This window comes from Lactuca serriola, chromosome 9 (assembly GCF_051521515.1).
Source record: "Lactuca serriola cultivar US96UC23 chromosome 9, Lser_US96UC23_V15, whole genome shotgun sequence".
NCBI classification, from domain to species: Eukaryota; Viridiplantae; Streptophyta; class Magnoliopsida; order Asterales; family Asteraceae; genus Lactuca; species Lactuca serriola.
This window is the reverse complement of record NC_136416.1, coordinates 35349407-35369933: the sequence shown is the minus strand read 5'-3', so window position 1 is coordinate 35369933 and position 20527 is coordinate 35349407. Positions and strand designations below refer to the sequence as shown.

At 32.2% G+C, this 20527-nt stretch overlaps 2 protein-coding genes across 2 annotated transcripts; both read left to right on the top strand.

Moving 5' to 3' along the window:
* Positions 1–3148: 3148 nt before the first annotated feature.
* LOC145073023 (glycosyltransferase BC10-like) lies at positions 3149–7267 on the top strand. The gene is made up of 11 exons (XM_079019569.1): positions 3149–3399; positions 4138–4650; positions 4734–4832; positions 4947–5047; positions 5128–5199; positions 5341–5431; positions 5670–5750; positions 6294–6353; positions 6435–6557; positions 6727–6765; positions 6857–7267. Exons 2-11 carry the CDS (start codon positions 4270–4272, stop codon positions 6983–6985), a joined length of 1176 nt encoding a protein of 391 aa, XP_078875695.1. The 5' UTR covers positions 3149–3399; positions 4138–4269; the 3' UTR covers positions 6986–7267.
* A 4499-nt stretch (positions 7268–11766) lies between these two features.
* LOC145076680 (uncharacterized) lies at positions 11767–16531 on the top strand. The gene is made up of 5 exons (XM_079022492.1): positions 11767–12170; positions 12655–12900; positions 12976–14695; positions 14772–14905; positions 16228–16531. The coding sequence occupies exons 3-5, from the start codon at positions 13012–13014 to the stop codon at positions 16342–16344; spliced, it is 1935 nt and encodes a 644-aa protein (XP_078878618.1). The 5' UTR covers positions 11767–12170; positions 12655–12900; positions 12976–13011; the 3' UTR covers positions 16345–16531.
* The last annotated feature ends 3996 nt before the right edge of the window (positions 16532–20527 follow it).

The following is a 20527-nucleotide window of genomic DNA, read 5'->3' as shown; positions in this document are numbered from 1 at the left end:
CCTATCAATATGTTGACATATTAGGTTGTGGGTTGAGGTGATACTACTTTGTGTTATAGGCCAAGATACCTGGGCGGGCTAGCGGTGTGCTATAGGCCAAGTGTAGATCAACTGTATGCTAAGAGAGATCAATCCAGGTGTACAATAGGCCTTGCAAGGCGGTCCAGTCAGACTGTAGGCTCATGAGAGCAGTCCATGCATGATGTAGGCCTTGCGAGGCGGGTTAGACAGACTGAAGGCTCATATATGCATATATTTTATGTGTATTGTGGTATATGATATTTTAAGGGAACTCACTAAGCTTTGGATTATAGTTATAAGTTAAATGTTTTTCAAGTACCATTGGTGATCGTGGGAAGACGAAGACATAAATGTACACACTCATCAATATCAATGGAGATTTCGCATTATTTATAGAGAAAATGACAAAAATAGCACATTATACTAATTACATTACAAAAATAGCTAAAAAAATCGAAATTGCAAAAATAACCCTCAATTTCGCAGATGAAATTGCCCCATCTGCGAATGTACAAGCTGCTACAAGCAGCTAAAGCACAGTTGTGCTTTAGCAGCTTGTACATTCGCAGGTGTTTTTTTTTTCTGTATATATATTGAAAATGTAGGATAAAATCGCAAATGGAATAACCATCTGCGATTTACTCTCATTCCATCTTCCATCTGCGAAATTGTGATTTTTTTTTTTTACTATGAAATTAATACCTGCAAAGTTACGTCTTTGAAACCACCATTGTTGCATTGTAGCACGAAAAAAATCGATCAACATAAGTATTGACACCTTATGTGCGTGTCTACAAAACTTTTTATATAGCAACATGATTTCGTAGTCAAACCAATTGATTTCATAGTCAAACTAAAAAAAAATCACAATTTTGCAGATGGAATGAGAGTAAATCGCAGATGGGGCTATTCCATCTGCGATTTTACCCTACATTTTCAATATATATACAGAAAAAAAACCACCTGCAAATGTACAAGCTGCTAAAGCACAACTGTGCTTTAGCAACTTGTACATTCGCAGATGGAATGGTCATTCCGCAGATGGGGCAATTCCATCTGCGAAATTGAGGGCTATTTTTGCAATTTCGATTTTTTTGGCTATTTTTGTAATGTTATTAGTATAATTGGCTATTTTTGTCATTTTCTCTTATTTATATTACTTTGATTTTCAAACAACTATATTTTGGAACAAATGAATTCTTCATAACTTAGGTTTTATGTAAATTATGTTTTACCTTATTTTAAAATAAAAACTTTGCTTGTGAAAATGGAATGTTAACTTTTCTAGTGACTAACATGTCATATTTGGATTCAAATGATTTATTTCTGAATTAAAATTATTGCAAATGACTTTGCATAATAATAATATGTGTGTTGTTAAAATTTCAGATTGCTATCCAAATATTTTTCTTGCATATATAATCTTATTATACATATCATTGTGGTGTTCGTAGAAAGAAAATTTTCAAATTTGAAGTTATTAAATAATTAATTAAGGTCATCAATGTTATAATAAATATTGAATGATTTGACTATTTTTAGTATAGAAAACATAAGGGATATTTTTGTGATTTTTATGCATTGAAGTAATATTGTTTTTATAAATTAATAGATTTTTGTCATTATTTTTTTTTTTTTTTACTTTTGGGATCTTCATTTTTTTCTTATTCCAAACCCATAATATGTTTGGTATTGTCATGTATGGAATCATCATAACAAATTAAACCATGATTGCATAAATCCTATCAAAAAATATATTAGTGTATAAATTTCTTAAAATTAGACATTAACCTGATACCTACAATTAGGATTATATGATTAGACCTCACAATCCATGTCTTCGTATCATGTATATGAGTCAGCAGTGATGAGTTTAGAATAGAAAATCACGTGGTTCACTAACCAGGTTTAATCGAGTTGGTTCAAGAGGAAATTGGGTTCAACCAAAAGATAACCGATTCAACATATATAAAAACCGGTGGTGAGAAAACCAAGTCCAAACCGGTTATTCTTTTTTTTTTACTACAACCGATTTAAATTTGGAGTAAATGTGGTTTGAACCATGCCTAAACAATCTTCTTAGTATGGAAGTATACAAGATGAAACATCTATTTATAATGAAAAAAACCCACAATCACTTTTTTATTGGAGTCAAAGTAAGACTCTTTCATGTAACAAAGTAATTCTATTGTCTATAATTATACATTTTTTCCTTCATTTTTTTGTCAAGCACTATAAGTTAGGTCATATATATTTTGTAAGGTAGGTTATAATATTTTTGGTATCTAATTTATAATAAAACTTAAAAATCTAGGTGGGTCAAAGGACCCATCTTTGGCAGATAGTAAAATCACCTCGATTAGTCAGACATGAATTTACAATGACATAAATTTGTAAAATATGAACATGATATGAATTTTAAAACGCGTATCGTGTATCAAATACGAACACGATACATAATTAATTCGTATGAAACGTGATACAACATGAATATACACGTTTTAACCAATGTTATATGAAAACATATATTTACATGTTTGTAATGCCATTTTTAAGATAGAAAAACATGCAAGTTGGTCCTTAAACTTTCAGGAAACTTTAATCCCTAAACTATATAACTATGTGTTCATACATGTTTGTGTATCATGTATCACACAAATTTAATTAGTGTGTTATACATGTTAAAGCAAGTAAATTCGTGTGTGACATATGTAAATCATTAAACACAAATTCAAATTTTGTATCAACACAAAACACAAATTTATAAAACTCATACATGGAAAACCCATGTCGTGTTCGTGTTGTGTGAGTCGTATCACGAATCAAATTTTCAATTTTATATATGAGAATTGACAAATATTGTATAAAAAAAAAGTAAGAGATTTATTTATGGACAACAATTGTCGTTGAAATCCGACGCTTCAAAATCATTTATACGTTGACACAATATTTCTTGTTCCCATCTGAATCTAATTCCTGGTACCTAAATATGCATTTAAAGTTTTAAACCGACTATCTAACGGTTAAACTGTTAAGGGTTAGTTTGGTGTATTTTTCATAATGATGTGGCAGAAATGATAATTTAGAGCAATACTGGGATAAAGTTGGCAATCCGAGACATAGGCAATTTCGTCCTCCGGCTGCTTCGTAAAGTAACGTTAAGGTTTTTATTTGTCATAGAACGCCACGCCACAAATTACCAGTGAAGAGAGGAGAGGGATCACTGATTTCTCATTTCCCACTCTCATTCCATTTGATCTCTCGACTTTGACAGCATCGGTGCCGCCGATTTCGGCAGCTTCCGTCGACGAGGGAGACTCTATCATTGACCACCGCATTCACAGTCGCCGCCGCCGTCTATCGGTCACCATTGAAAATGTATGTTCATTCACACTCTTCTCACTAGTATTGTTATCTCAAATTACCCGATGTGAAATAGATCAGATGATATTTGAATTTATCCGAAATGCTGATCTTTATTTACTGTTAGATCTCTTGATTCAAGCCTCACTTTTGTTGATTTGACCACCACGATTCAGCTGTAGGAGGATCCTATGACAATTTATAGTCCTCTGTAGCTTCCCTTTGATTTCTATATTCTCTTTCACTTTTTCGATGAGTTAGATTGTTGCTATCTCTCTTCCTTTTCGTTCTTTTAGTAGACAAAGTGGGTAATTCACCCTTTCTCTCAAAAGGGGGAACAATCGACTGTCAAAAGAGTTACTTGGGACATCTAACACACTTGTAATGCGTCTTCTACAAGCTTGTTGCGTAATCACTCTGTTTCATACACTAATCGCCTTCCTACATTACTTTCAGACATGAAAGGGGGTGCTTTCCTTGTGTTAGAGAAAACCTACATGATCAGATTTTCTTTCAAAAAACAAAGAAAAAAACTTTTTAGCAGGATAATTGGAATGCATCGGTGCAAATCACCTTGAAACATTACCAAAATCCAACCGATTTACAACTTTTCCAATGCTAATTTGAGTACGCAAGTCCCTTTCTGACGTGAATTGGAAATTGAGTTGTCTTGTTTCATACGACATGGCTTGACATGTGTTTGAGCTATGCCACAGTTTTAACCAGACGAGATACTTTCTTTGTGTCTTTCAGATGTGAGCATGATGGGGATAAAGTTGATGATTAGAAGAAAAACATCTTTCCTGTTTAATGCTTTGGTTTCACAATCACAAGTTGTAATTAGAATCAGAAACATTATAGTATCACCATACTTTTGATGCCTAAATGAAGACTGGTAGAGCATGGCGTGTAGGCATAAAAGACTTTCTAATGATGTCTGGTATTCGACAAAGACCACATCTTAAAGGGCCAAATTGGGTTATTATATTAGTTTGTTTAGTAAGCATTTCTTTAATTGGAGTCTATCTATACCCACCTAGAAACTCTGCAGCCTGCTATATCTTTTTCTCCAGTAGTTGTTCAGAGCCTGAAAACACTCCAGCAGTTCCTTCTAGAGAATTAACCGATGAAGAGAATGCAGCCCATGTAGTGATCACAGAAATCTTGAAGTCAACTCCTGTTAACTCCAACAACCCTAAAGTTGCTTTCATGTTCTTGACCCCTGGTCGATTACCCTTTGAAATGCTTTGGGACAAGTTTTTTCAAGTGAGCTTCATCTTTGCTTCTGTGAATTTTCAATAAAAAAAACAACTTTATTTCATAAAGACTTTTTCTTTAAATATTTGCAGGGGCATGATGGTAGATTCACTGTTTATGTGCATGCCTCAAGAGAACAACCGGCTCATACTAGTCCACATTTCATTGGTCGGAATATACGAAGTGACAAGGTCTCTATCTACTCCTTACACTTTTTTTTTTTTTTTTTTTTAAATATTTACACAAATAAGAAAAAAGTTATGATTTTGAGCTTATATAAAATGATCTTGTTTTGTGATTGGTAGGTTGATTGGGGTAAAATATCCATGGTTGATGCAGAGAGGAGATTATTAATGAATGCACTTCAAGATCCAGATAATCAACAATTTGTTTTGTTATCTGACAGGTAAAAATACATAATTTGATGTATTTCACTTTTGGTGAGATATAACACGTAAGACACATTTTTATTATGTTTTGTTGCAGCTGTGTACCTTTGCATCACTTTGATTTTGTGTACAACTACCTAATCTTCACAAATGTTAGCTTCATTGACTGGTGAGATGAATCATACTTTTGTAAAAGACATGTTATATATTTTCTTTTCCTGTTTTATTTCTTTTGTGGAAAACTTTAATATGCACTTTATGCTTCTAACTCTCTCTCTTCCTGTATTTATCTTTTTGCTGCTGTTTGTAGTTATGATGATCCAGGTCCACATGGAGGTGGTAGATATTCAGAGCATATGTTACCTGAAGTTGAATATAAGGATTTTCGTAAGGGTTCACAGGTATCTTTCAAAACCCTTTTTTGATTTAAAAGAAAAGTAATTATGCACTTGTAGTTTCACTATCTTAGTATTTTACCAATTTAGCCCCTTAAGTATTTTTTGCAGTCATTACAACCATCTTACTTTTGTACTTCCATTCTTTGTTCTCATACATTATCTTTCTTGTGATTGTGTTGTAATGTTGTGTGAGTTATAACTGAAAAAAAATGATTTTTTTTTGTTTAATTTACATCTGCAGTGGTTCACTATGACCCGAAGGCATGCTTTGTTAATTATGGCAGATAGTCTTTATTACAAGAAATTTCGGCTTTACTGCAGAGTAAGTACATTAAATTACATTTTTTTTTATGAATAAACAGCTAGAAAAATAGAAATATGCAATATAAATTACAAAGTAATATATAAATATATCTCACACATTCTATATTGGCATGTCACATATCATAAACACTTCCTTTTTATCAAAATTTTATATTTTCCCATCAATATTCAGAACATGATATTTATGAATTATGATGATGGTTTTGGTCCACAAGTTTGCTCACTTGTCTTTTTAAGGTGTATTTTAGGTATTTGACTATCGGGGTTCTTGTTGTGAAAAACCATCCAATTATGTGAGATGTACACTTTAGTCCCTCACAATTTGTTTTTCACTGTTAAAGTCCCTCAACTTTAGTTTTCTGTTCTTACAATATGCTGGCTTGCCACAAGATGTCAAATGCTAAGTCTGATGTGTGAAGGGTTAAAGTTGTAAAAAAACCCAACTATCTAAAATATGCATTTTAGCCCCTCAGAAATGTTTTTTACTGTTAAAGTCCCTTAGTTTTGCTTTTCAGTTTAGTGTCTGTTTTGATTTTAACAGCCAGGTATGGAGGGGAAGAATTGCTATGCTGATGAACATTACTTTCCAACACTTCTCCATGTTAGTACTTACAACTCTTCTGATTTATTATTATTATTATTTTTGGTGGCTAACATGATTCTCCATTATTTTTTTTTTCAGATGGTTGATCCTAATGGGATTGCAAATTGGTCTGTAACATATGTAGATTGGTCTGAAAGAAAATGGCATCCAAGATCATATAAACCTCCAGATATTACTTCCAAGCTTCTTAGAAACATTACAGTAAATCTCCTTCATTTTCATTTTCTCATAAAAGATTGTGATTCCTTCGTATTCCAATTCCTTTGACAGATTCCATTCCTTTGATAGATTCCATTACACTTTCAAACACATCTTAGGGTTCTCATGAGTAGTATAGCCACCAATTAACAACACTATTTTGTTACTGCAGGGTTATGAAGTAAGTCTACATTTCACAAGTGATGAAAAGGTAAGTAAGACTTTATTACTTTTTCATATTGACTTTTTTTTTGGGTCAAACAAATAAAAAAAAGTATGTTGCTATTTCTTGCATTTTGCAGAAGACCGTGTTAAAAACACCATGCATATGGAACGGAATGCAGCGGCCTTGCTTCCTATTTGCAAGGAAGTTCTATCCTGAAACTTTGGATAATTTGATGCAACTTTTCTCAAATTCTACTGCATTCTGAAAATTATTATCATTTATGGATCGATTCACAACAGAATTTGATCCTTTTTCTTCCCATATACAAACTTATGATGATGCCTAATTCTGCATGTTGCTGCAGAATTGATTAAGTTTTTATGGATTTCATTTTTGAATTGTTTTAGATTGTATAAGTTTCTACCGTTTTTTGATGACACTTATTTTTCAGTGCTTTTGGCAATGGTTTTGTGCTTGTATTGTGTTGTCAATCGCAGGGGAATTGTTTATGGTTTATAAGATTTATATATTGTGTGCATTAAGTGAAGTGTTTTATCAACTGTTTGGATGTTAAATGGATGGGTTGATTTGGATTGTAATTGAACTACATTAAATCTTTTAGATTGATTTATTGGAGATGGTAATATATTGGAAAAATGTCATTATAACTTATCAGAAAACTCACAACCATTACCACTACCCACCACCACCACCGGCGCCACAGACCACCCACCAACACCACCGCCGTCACCACCACCACCACTACCACCTTTGCTATCAACCACCACTATTACCAATGCTGCCACCACCACTAACAATGCCACAGCCACCACCAACACCGACACTTCCACCACAGCCATCGTTGCCGCTGCCACCTACAACTGTCCCCGTTACCACCGCTCCCACACCGTTGAAATTTTACTGTTTTTATAGTTTATATATAATATATCTTTATATATATATATATATATATATATATATATATATATATATATATATATATATGTTAGAACACAAGGTAAAATTAAGCAAAACACAAAAGGGTAATTCTGTTATTTTACATGGACTTCAATTCCATTTCTTGCCAACCAAACAAGATATGAAATTGGATTTAAACTCCAGATTCATTTTCTAATTCCAATTGCAATCCATTCAGAAACATTTTGCAAACCAAACAGCACCTAAATATTGATTCTCACCTTCCTCATCTTGCATCTGTCTCACCACCATTGTTTTCCATCTTCTTCTTCATGAACCCTCAATCAACTATTTCTTTAGTGAAGCTGTAATTGATGACATCTGATGATGTTTTCTCCTCCCTGTTCCTTGTGAGTCTTTATCGTCACCTCTAACCAAATGCCTAATCCCAAGCCCCCATGATTTCCTTGCTCTCCTTTTAACTTCCCCCAGCCTCCACTAACCCATTCTAGCCACATTAGGATCTCAAGGATCCATAAAATTTGTCAACTTTATTGGACCCATCCACACAAACCAACACAAACATGAAGAAATATGATTTAAGACCTAGATCTAGAAAGGTTGGACAAAAAGGTAAGAGCTTGTAGACTTACAAAAATACTCACAAGAAGGTAGTGAAGAGATTTGTTTGTTGAATCCTTTCACTTAGAGCACCTTTCTTTCTTCTTCAAATCCAAAAACACCACAACAAGCTTCAACATGGACACAAGGATGCTAGGGTTGTTTTTGGTCTTAGGGGAGTGATGGAGGCTGAGGGTGGACAAACCCTAGCAATCACATCCCTTAAATAGGGCTCTAGGCCCGAGAATTAGGGTTTTGAACTCCAGCCGCTACCACGTTGTGGCCATGGCCTTGCCATGTCATGGTTAATTTAAAATTAGTGTTCCTTTTTATTGTAACCACGTCGTAGTGATCCTCCACCACCATGCTGTAGTCACCAAAATCTCACATTCTGAGAGTCTAAAATGATATATTCTCAAAAGAAACATACCCAAAACGAGTGTTACAACTATATTAGATCTTCTACCATACACCAAAATGCAAGTTTTGTCATTGGAGTTAGGTTTTTGGAGCTCGTTGTAGCCGGAGGAGCTCCTTTTTTCGTCGGACCACCCAAACCGCCCATTGTGAAAGCCTAAATATCGCCAACATTATCACTACAAACCATTGTTCTTGTTGATGATGGATAGTAGATCGACTCCCCCTAGATCGGATACTAGCGTCGATGATGGAGTGTAAATTGATTTAGTAGTGGCGATAATGATATAAGGGAACCTTAGCTTCATTGGTGGTTTTGTGGTTCTTAAGATTTGTAAATGTAAATGGGGAAATGGGAAAGAAATTGTGTGTATGGGTATAGATGGTGACAAAGAGAGATAAAGTAAGAGGGGGTGGTCAGAGCTAGAGTCCGGTCTTATTTTTAACAAGGAGGGAAACAGTCCAATGGTGGTGGTGTCCAAAATCTTAAATTAAAAAGAATAGGATGAAGAGACGGTGATGGTGGCGAAGAAACTGACACATGTGGTGGAGGCAGTGGGTTGAAAGTCGACGATAGTGACATGATAGTGGAGGTTGTGGGTCGTTACCGACATGATATATATATATATATATATATATATATATAGAAAGAGAGAGAGAGAGAGAGAGAGAGAGAGAGAGAGACGGGTGATTTGCATGGGTGTGGGAGTAGGGTGTTGACTTAAGAGGGGCGGGGTGGGTTTTTTTGGTTTTCTTAAATAAAATAATAAGGTATTGATTAAAAGAAATTAAAAAAAAAAAACCAGTTAAGGGCATACTAGTCATTTATTCAGGGTACGGACTAAAACCACAAAAATATAACGGTAGGGACCAAAACAAAACAAAGTATCCAAAATTGACCCACTGTAGCAACCTCAAACATTTTTGGACAAAAACCATATAATTTTAACAAGAATATGGACCTTTTTTGCCATTATTTTTATAAATTAAACTTTTTTACACATTCGTTTTTTTTGTGGCGTAAAATTTATTTATATTTTTCTTATTTCTTTTACAAAAGGCAACCATGTTAAAAACATCATATAAGTTTAAACCTACAAACTTATGATGGGTTTGAGACTCTTTATTATAAAGATAATTGTAAAGTTGTATTATATGTATAGTTGGTAAAACTAGTCGGTAATTAGGAGTTAGAATTTTTATGCGTAAAATAGTTCGGAAGAAATAGTTGTAATCTTTTGAGAGATGTAAAATAACATAAGATATAAAAACTAAAAGTTAAAATCTCTTTAAACTTAAAAAACTACTTTGTATGAATTAAAAGCTTTAAGCTCGAACATCCTAAAGAAGCTTTTTATTTTAGTTCTAGTTAGGTGTTGTTTGTATTTTATTTGTTGATCTTCTTAGTCTCTTTTGTCAGCGCCGTGCAGACTACGCGCAGACATTACACTTTGCAGATTGTTTGTTTTTTTGAAGAGTGCATACCTAAAAAGGTCCGCTTGTCCTCTTCCTGGCGCAGGTGTGAACCAGAGTTTTCAAACCTCTTTAGACATTTTTTAACCTAAAAACACATACTTATGTTGTTGTTATTTTTTTTTAAATTTTGATTTATTTCAACTTTATCTATGATAAATAAATTGAAAAAAAAGTTATAATACTCAAAGAAAAAAAAGTTCGATAACACAATCATGATATTTGTGACAAATTTATAAATAAATATTTAATTACAATAATAATTGGTGGAGATGTTTGTTTATGTTTATACAGATATGAAAAAAAAAATTATAATATCGTCTTATATTTTTTTGTGCCAAATTTGATTAAACATTATTTAATGCAACATGTTTCTTGGGAAAAATATTTATGGTCAATTTTTAATTGATTTAATTGAAAAAGTAAAATAAAAACTTTGAAAATTTTCATTTAAAATCAAAGTTTATTTTTATTCATGTTATGTGTTAAATTCTTTTATCCCTAATTACAATGTTTAAGTATAACTTTACAATCAAGATTTGTTGGTTTTTTTATCAAATATATACGATAATTCTTATCATTTTCTTTTCATTTTTTATACAGTAATGCATAAAATTTAATCTATATTTGTTAATTATCTATAATAAAGTCATAAAGTTATCAAAAAAACTCTTTTAAGTTTTTTTTTTGAAAAATAAGTAGTTTAATTAAAATTTAGTTTATTCCACAAACTAATATGACAAAAACTTGAGGTGTCAGATTTGGTAAATGTTAGTGACTAAAAGTGGCAACTCTTTAAACTTTTGTGGCCAACAGTAGAGAATATCAAAGCTGGGGAACCAAAAGTATCGACTCCACAAACTAATGTGGTAAAAAGTTAAGAAAAAACCAAAAATGGAAAAGTCTTTTGAAACTTTTGTGATAAAACTTTAAATAATAGAAAATATACTATTTATAAAATATACTATTTAGAAGGTCATTGAGAATTAATACTATGTATAATCTACCATAATAAATAAGAATGATTTTGTCACATGTCATTCTCTCATTCAATTTGCCACATGTCATTTTATCATAATTTAGAGATATATTTATTTTCCACTTATCATTTATTTAATTTTCCATTTCTAATATATTATTAATTAGTTTCCATAAATTAAACCTACCATAATGATATTAATTTCAAATTTTAAATTTTAAATTTCAATTTCAATTTCAAATAAATTTACAATTTAAACCTTTATGTTTAACATTTTGTTATAATTAACCTGTTTAGTATACGGGTCTAATAACTAAACAATAATTTTAATTTATTTTATTTTTTGCATGTTTTTTTTCTCATAATTTTTATTTATTTCAAATTTCAAATTCAAATAAATTTCTCATTTAATCGTTTCTATTTAACATTTTGTTTTTCTCAACCCATATAATATACGGGTTTCACAACTAGTAATAATAATAATTCATAAAAATCATTATAATGTTTTAATAAAATCGAAAAAATCAAAAAACAATTAACCTTTTGTAGAAGGGATTCACAACAATTTTTCTTTTTCCTTTATATAAAACCATTCATATTTTATGGTTTGAATTTTGAAACACACAACAACCTATTGGGATATATGATATCCTGGCGGGATTTTATGAGAAGACAACAAAATTATTAGATCCGATACTGGCGCTCAGGTTGAGAGTTGTTGAGAAAAAAATATGCGATTTGCATTCTTCTTTTTCTTTTCTGCTTTCTGATCTCAATTCCCACGATTTCTTTTTCCCCTCTGGTTGATTTTGCCCTTGAGTTAGTTGTTGAGACCTTGTCGCCTTGAGCCCTTGACCCTTGCACCGATTGAGAGTTGAGACCTGATCGATTTTCCCTCTGATTTCTGATCCAACGAAATATCCCTCAGTCAATTCTTATTTCTGATTCTAAAATACCCCTCTGATTTATATATCTTTCTGAAATCAGTTCGAGAATCTGAGAATTCAAAGACGCAAAGCACGCAATTGATTTATGAATCTGTGTATGTTTAAACCTTCTTTATTGTTAAATTCAATTTTTTTAATCTGATGCAAATGTCGATTTTTGTACCCTGTAATACGAAATTCGATATTTTAGACAATTAGACTGTTAAATTCGACTTTTTGTTCTGAACCAGATACAAATTTCAAGAAAAAAAAATTCATATACTTCGCTACAAATTTTGATTTCTTTAGCTGTTAAATTCAATTTTGTTTTTTATTATGATTTTGTGACTTGGATTATATTATTCTGATTTCTGCTACATTCTTTGGCTGTTAAGTTCGTTTAAAAAAAATCTGATGCTGTGACTTCCATTATTCTTATTTCTGTTGCGTTAATCGACTTTGTTTTAATCTGATATTGTGACTTGGATTATTTTGGTTTCTGTTTGCATTTGGATTTCTTATTGTAACCCTCTCATTATGAATCTCATATTGCTGCTGTGTATCTGGATTTTTACTGTATTTCAAATTCTTACACAGCAGCTACCAGCATTATAGATCAGGAACTACTTGCGAATGGCGCCAATTTTTATTACGTGAATGGTTCCCGCCACCGGCCACCGGCTCACACCACCCTGATGTTCTTTCAATTTCACTTTGCAAACGTTGATATGCAGCATATGCATGCCTGTGAATTTCACGAAAAGGAAAAAACAGAGTGAATCATTTCAGAGAATATATCGCCACCTTTCCATTCTCCCTTTTCCTTGGCTTCAGAAAATCTGAAAGGTACTATCTTTTCCCTTTTTCAAATGATCTGATATACGGATATCTGAAACAGCTCATGATTAAGGTCAAAATTAGGAAAACGAGGACGATTTTGGAGGACAGCTCGTTATAATGGGGGTTGAATTGGACAAAAAGTACGCTATCATTGCAATCAGAGCTTGTTATAGATCAGCTTCGAAGCATCCCGTGGTGGCTGTTTTGATTCTTTTTACGATTTGGTTTTATCGATCATTCCCTCTGCTGTTTTCTCTTTTGGTGTATGCTTCTCCTATTCTCGTATCCACTGCTGTTCTGCTTGGAACTCTGTTACTTTTTGGTCATCAAAATGCATCCAAAATCCGAAAAGAAGGAAAACAACAACATCATCATCATCATCAGATCCACAATCTGCGAGTTAGGGCTATCGAAGATACTGGAATTGATGGGAAAGGTGCAAGAAGTGAAGCGCGAGAAAATGCTATTGGGAAGAAAAATTCTGATGTTAGTAATGTGAATCTTAATGATGATCATCCTAGGGTACAAATTATTAAACGAAGAAACTCAATTGATAACAGTGTATTAATGGCTTATAAGAAGTTAAAAGAAGAAGCAAAGAATGAAGTGTGCAATCACAATCAAAAGATCGATTTGGGTGGAGAGAAAACTATGTTTGTGAATCGTTGTGCTCAGTTTCAGCCTCCACATGCCAACAATACTGAGGATCATAAACGATGGGAGACAGGATCTCAGCATGCTGAAACTTCATTCCCAACTGCTTCCATGGTTGGTGCCTTTCCAATGGTTCATGATCTTCAGCAACCAGAAGTTCCTCAAAATAATCACATGTTGCATGTTCATAGAAGCGAACCAGAAGTTCCTCATCATCATGCTCAGACATTGCATGCTCACAGAAGCGAATCAGAAGTTCCTCACCATGCTCACATGTCGCATGTTCATAGAAACGAACCAGAAGTTCTTCATCATCATGCTCAGACATTGCATGTTCATAGAAATGAAGCAGAAGCTCCTCACCATGCTCAAATGTCGAATGTTAACGCATATGCTGCTTCCAATCATTCTGTTGAATCAGATGATCATGATGATGATGATGATGAAGAAGAAGCACGTACATGGACAGAAGATGACCAAAAGAATCTAAGAAATTTGGGAAAATCAGAAATAGAGAGAAACCAGCACATGGAGAATCTTGTCGCTAGGCAAAAAGCACTAAGAAACATGAGGATTCAAGCCGAAGAGAATTTGGTAAACATAAATCTTGATATTTCCTATAGTTCCACTCCCATTGCATCAACAAGAAGGAACTCCAATGCATCTACAAGAAGGAATTCAATGGATGTTCCTTATGATTTCAATGAAACTGTTGTTGAGTCCACTCCCTCGGATATGATGCCAAGAACAAACCCTTATGATCTTCCGTACGACTCAAGTGGGCCCACTTTTCAATCAGATGCTTTATCCTTCCAACCAAACCATGAGGGAGGGGGATCCAGGCAAAACGAGGGTTATTATACTTTTGGGGCAAGTGAGAATGTCAGTCAAAGAAGCCGATCTTCTGATGATGACGACATGGTGAAGGTCCATCATGTTACAAGAGATGGCAGAGTTTATGAGTTTAAAGCAAGTATTAATGGGGGTGAGACACGAAAAGAAAAAAGTAATTTTGAATCGGATTCTTCATCCTTCCAACCAAACAACCAATCCAGCCATCGCCATGAGAGTTCTGATGTGGGTTCTTCAACTTTAGGGGGGTACGTACACAATGACGAGGTTAAAACAAGCGATGTGGGTGAGAAAGGTAATGAAAAAGTAGAGTTTATAGTTTTTCTGAAATTGATAATGTACGTGTGTAACATCTTTTATTTTGAATCCAGGTTATCAAGGGAAAAGTAGCAGTGAATCAAGTTCGTCGTCATCATCATTTTCTGATGTAAGTGATCACTTAGATGATGAGGAAGAAGAATACGATTATAGATCCGCAGTCATGCCATCAACACCAGAGAGACAGGTATAACTCAAAGCTAATTCAAGATCTACTGCTTATGAATTATTTCTGATCATATCAAGATGTGAAGAGATTAGGCCTCACTATTTTAATTGAATAATATCGGGTGTCCTCTTTATCCTCTCCATAGAGCCCTCTTCAATTTCTCACTTTTAATCTTTCATATAGAGCCCATCATTGTAAGTAACTACCACATCTTTTAATTTCCACATCTTTCACAACTCCACCACTAACATCCTTAATATACCTTACGTTTCCCATGTTTTAATACACATCTCATTTAATTATTAGTCATTTTTGAAGCATACATCATATTTCAAATAATTAGAATGTTTAAAAAGAAATATCTTACCATACATTGTTCGGAAAAATAATACGAAAAAATTAATAGGTCATAGTTATAAAAAAGAATAAAGATATTATATAATCTTATATTTTATAAATGAAATGTCATTAAATATTTTATAGAAATAATTAATTAGTAAATAAATAAAAAATATTTGAACACTATGATCATGACATCTTCTAACTTCTACTACATTATCTTTGAGCTTTGATAACCGTAAGGCCCACACACACCATTTCTTTAATTCCTTGGGCCTGCATACCATGATTTATACCTATTAGACTCGCTAACTTTCGACCATTTTACCTAGTCTACTGAATATAAATGATGTCTACTTTCTTTTATTCAAATAATTGTTGGTTCATTGCTCTTTCGACCTATTAGACTAGCCTTTAGTCATTGCTCTTTCGACCATTTTATTCAAACCATTGTTGGTTCCAACTAATTCACACTCAAAGATCTTATACTTAGGGTACATTTTGTTAATCTTGTATTCTCCAAACCTGTAACTCACTCGTCCTCCAACTAACAAGGCCTCAACCTACCATGTATACAAAGATGCATGATATTTGAAACTAAAAGTACCTTACCAAAACTCATCCACCTAGTAATTATGAATACTAGATATTAACTAGTAAATATTAAATGATAAGTATAGAGCAATGACTAAAGGCTAGTATAGATAATTAGTAAAAAAAATACAAAAATAGTATATGATAAAATTCAGGTAAGAAAAATAGGGACTAATAATAACACATAGAAATAATTTCTTGAATAGTAAAAACAATATTAATAAATGTAAAATAATAGAAAGTAACTACTAACTAGTTGAAAAGAGATAAATATGTAGGGATCTAACCAGCAAAAATTGCAATTATTGTGAAATATTGTTCATTGACATCAATATCTTTATAATGCATCATGTCTTGTCATGTACAACATTAAAAAACAAATAACTGAAATACTAGACGATTTGCAGATCCAGGAGCAACAACAGAAGAATATCCAACAAAGCCCTAAATTGGAGCATGGGGACGGGAAGTTGTCCCAAAGGCCGCCTAAGGGTCTAACCTCATGGTTTGGGTGGAAGCCATGAGAGTCTTTTTTAGAGTAAGTTTTTATAATATTGATTTTGTATTTTTCATTCTTGTGAATTAACCAAATCGCTAAAATTAAATTTTGTAACATTTATTATACAAATTTGTGCATGGCAAGCTACATATAGGATTTTATTTGTTGAAAACAAACCATTGTCTTCGTTTACATTTGGTAAAATGAGACATTTTAGACCAAGCTTTCATATTTCCTCAGTTTTTTCTATTTAAATGAATATGTTATTTGTTAAAAATAAGTCAATTTTGTATTTTGTGGTCCTTAAGAATGTTGCAACATGTATAATAGAAAATGTAACATTCATGATAGCAAGCAACACACAAATGCATTGAGACACAATAACGTTAATAACGTGTGTCCACACTTAGTCTGTGGGGTCACAGTCACATCAACATATCGAATCAATTTACTAATAACTTTGACAATACAATATACATTTACCTTTATTTTAAATGATAAAAAATTAAGTCCAAGTCTTTTAGTGATTGTTTTAAATTTAGTTATCTAAAATAAAATTGTGTCCAAAATATGTTCTTCTTTACGATTTGTGTTTTAGTATTTCTTATTAATGTATTTAATTAAAAAGTTGATTATATATCTAGTATGTTAGGTGTAAAACACTAAAACCCATGTATTACATGAGTTAACTAAAAAAATTAAATATAAAGGTCTAAATATTTAAGAACTTTGGATTTATAAAAAAATAATAAAAATAATGAATTATTAAAATTGACTTTTTTATCTTTTAAATTTAAATAAATAAAGAAAATAAACTAATGAGCTTTAATTTGGAAATTTTGAAATAAAAAGGTAAATGCATTAATAAAATTGATATTTATTTATTATTATATTTATTGTAATTATTATATTAAAATATTATATGGAATTTATTAAAATAGAAAAATCATAAAATGGCATGTGAAAAATAAATTAAATTCAAAATAACTACAAAATAACATTTGACAAATTGAATGAGAGTATGACATGTTGTAAAAAATATTTTCATTTATTAGAATAGAATTGTAAGTTAATCATCGATAATGCTTATTTAAGTGACAAGTTATTATTTATTTAGTATGCTTTTAAATATATTTTGACAATTAATTTAATAAATATTTTAAAATGTCCAGATCAAACTGCAAAAATAATCCCTATTGTGTATTGACAAGTGTTTTCTTTAGTTTAGGTTTAAAAAATAAATATTTTTGAAAAAAAAAATTCAGGGTTTCGACAATCTCTTCATAATGCATAATGACCACACAACTCCCATTAGATGCTTGCATACAAATAGATAACAAAATACGGATTTGTTTCTTATTTCTATTTAAATCACCATTATTTGAGAAAAAGTTCATCAATTATTACTATCATTAAGAGTTCATCCATAGTACATAATATAACAATTATATAATTCTTTCGGTCTCATATTTTATAAAGGTTTTATAAAGGGTGTTGCTTTGCCTACGTAAATCAAATTCACCCTTAAACCTCTCCTAATTTGACTTAAATTATCTATTTTGATTTGAATTTTTTGGTCTTTTTCTTATTTTTTAATTTTGTTTCTTGTGTCGTTTTTCTTTAATATTATTAGTATTATTATTATTGTTATTATAATGTTAATTAATTATGTCATTTTGTTTTTAATTATTTGTGATTTTGAAAACATTTTTTATATATAGTTTTTCATACCATCTTTGTTTTATTTTATCGTTCCGTCTATCCATGTGTTATTTTTCATGACTATCATTGTGTTGATTTTTTCATTCGGACTAACCATATGTTATTTTTTCGTTCGGACTAACCATGTGTTATTATTATTATTTTTTTAAATTACCAACAACTATATGTATGTTTGTGTGTGAGTTTTATTTAACGGTTATTAAAATCACAACAAAATAATAACACTAGATAGTCTGAAAGAAATAAAAATAGCATATGGATAATCTGAATGAAAAAAAATAGCACTAGGATAGTCCAAATGAAAAAATAACACATATATAGTCGAAAAAAAACATAGAGATAGTCGAAACGAAAAAATAACACATTGATAGTCTGAACGAAACAAATAACATGATTATAATCTGACCAAAACAACAACGCAAGGGTGGTCGGAACAACAAAATAACAAAATGACACTCGAAACGAGAAAAATAACATAGAGATAGTTAAGCTATTGAAATCATAGTATAAATAGAACATGTGGAAATCTTTAACATGATACCGATGCACGTGTACAGTCAAGTCTTGCCCTGCCTACAATACGAAAATTATTTGCAAAACAGTTAATCAACAACTGTAAGTCAAAGCTTAGTGGTGTTCTCAAGATACCATATATCACAATACATATACGATGCATACACACAGTGGTTCACGACCTTTTGTCGTCCTACCAATAACATGTGTATCTGGACTCACGACATATCGTTGTTCCGTCATCAACACAAGTCTCTAGACTTACATCATATCATTGTTTCGTCGTCAACTCCTCATATATACATATAACCAAACAATATAAACAATCAACCAATTATATATAAGATTATTATAGTCCATATATGCAAATAATGGCATTCAACCTAAGGCTGGTCTGCCCATTTGGCCTTCATCATAAAGTTGGTATGCCTTTTTGGGCTTCAGTGTAAATTTGGTCTGCCTCGAATATCTTGGTCTTCAGTACAAAGTTGGTCCACCCTCAACTTACAACATGATATAATAAAGAAACGAACACTTTAATGATAGAATACAATCTACTAAGTTATTCTACTTGCTTAACATAATACTACAACATATATAAATCCTAACATGCATAGGATATATATATATTATAACATACAATATAGTGAGATAACTCAGCTAGACAATTTCTTAGACGACTAACAACTATCCAACCGACGAACAGGCTCGTCAGTCACGTATTAACATATAATATTATAACTAATATATATATATATATATATATATATATATATATATAAATCAAATAACAAAAGCTAGATCCTTCACTAATTCCAATAACACTGAATGACTATCAAATAAGGATTAGTCAGTCAGGACGGTCGGAAGGCAAGATCATTTTAGCATATAGCTTTTCTGAAATCCAACAACCTTTGCCAACATGTCTATCCCATACATCGCGCCCATAAGTAGATCAATCGGTATAATAACTAGGATTAATGATTAATCTAATACACATGTTCATAATAACAACAACAAATATTCTTCATATCATTTATACTTAAGTGAAAGTGTAACTTACCTAATTGGCATACTCCAAATATCCGCGAGCAAAACTTCGTCTCTTACTTTTTATCTTTTCGAAACCTCCAACATTTCACTATTGATATTACTAAAACTACAAAATGAGAAGTCGAATCACGAGGGACCAAATGCTCGAGGGTGAAAGAGAAATTCTCAAGAGAGAATGGTGAAAGAAATAAAGAGGGAAAACCTCCTATATATAGGCTAGTCTGGAGGGCGCGCTGCGTACATACCAAGTCCCAACACACCTTTGGTAGTTGGCTAGAGTGACCACCAAAGCTACCATGTGTCCTGTTGGATTTCAGAAAAACTATATGTTGAAATGATCATGCCTTCCAACTTTCTTGCATGACTGATCCTTATTTGATAGAACTATCGATATTCATTGGGATTAGTGAAAGATCTAGCTTTCATTACCAGATTGTCATAGAGAATAACAAGTTATATTATTATAGGTTAATACTTGTTAGGCGTGTTACCCGCCTGTTGAATTGCAGTAGGATTACCTATTATTGGAACGGATATTACTTAGCCGATAGTCATTATCCTATTTATCAGTTTTTCATATTTATCTTTTGTGATTTCCTTTGATTAAGGATTGTTTACTTATACCTTCCTGGATTGTATTTAAAGACCTAATTTATTGGCTTTGAGATAATGAAAAAGATACGTTCCATTCCTTCTCTCTGATTACCAAATTTTTCATGGTATCAGAGCAGGTTTCGAAAACATCAAAACCATAAACAACCATCTTCATCATGGCATTCGATGACCCATGAAAATCCAAAGCCAACTCAGAACCGATCGATGCAAACTCAGAATACTACATGCATCCTTCTGACTATCCGAAACTGCTCCAAGTAAACGAGAGTCTCACCGACAACAGCTCCAATGATTGGAGCCAAGAG

Bases quoted from the DNA above. Each gene is read 5' to 3' on its own strand.
- LOC145073023 (XM_079019569.1), top strand. From the start codon at position 4,270: ATGAAGACTGGTAGAGCATGGCGTGTAGGCATAAAAGACTTTCTAATG. The intron at 5,751-6,293 runs GTAAGTACATTA...TGATTTTAACAG, and splicing joins AATTTCGGCTTTACTGCAGA to CCAGGTATGGAGGGGAAGAA. The intron at 6,766-6,856 runs GTAAGTAAGACT...TGCATTTTGCAG, and splicing joins ATTTCACAAGTGATGAAAAG to AAGACCGTGTTAAAAACACC.
- LOC145076680 (XM_079022492.1), top strand. From the start codon at position 13,012: ATGGGGGTTGAATTGGACAAAAAGTACGCTATCATTGCAATCAGAGCT. The intron at 14,696-14,771 runs GTAATGAAAAAG...TTTTGAATCCAG, and splicing joins AAGCGATGTGGGTGAGAAAG to GTTATCAAGGGAAAAGTAGC. The intron at 14,906-16,227 runs GTATAACTCAAA...GACGATTTGCAG, and splicing joins CATCAACACCAGAGAGACAG to ATCCAGGAGCAACAACAGAA.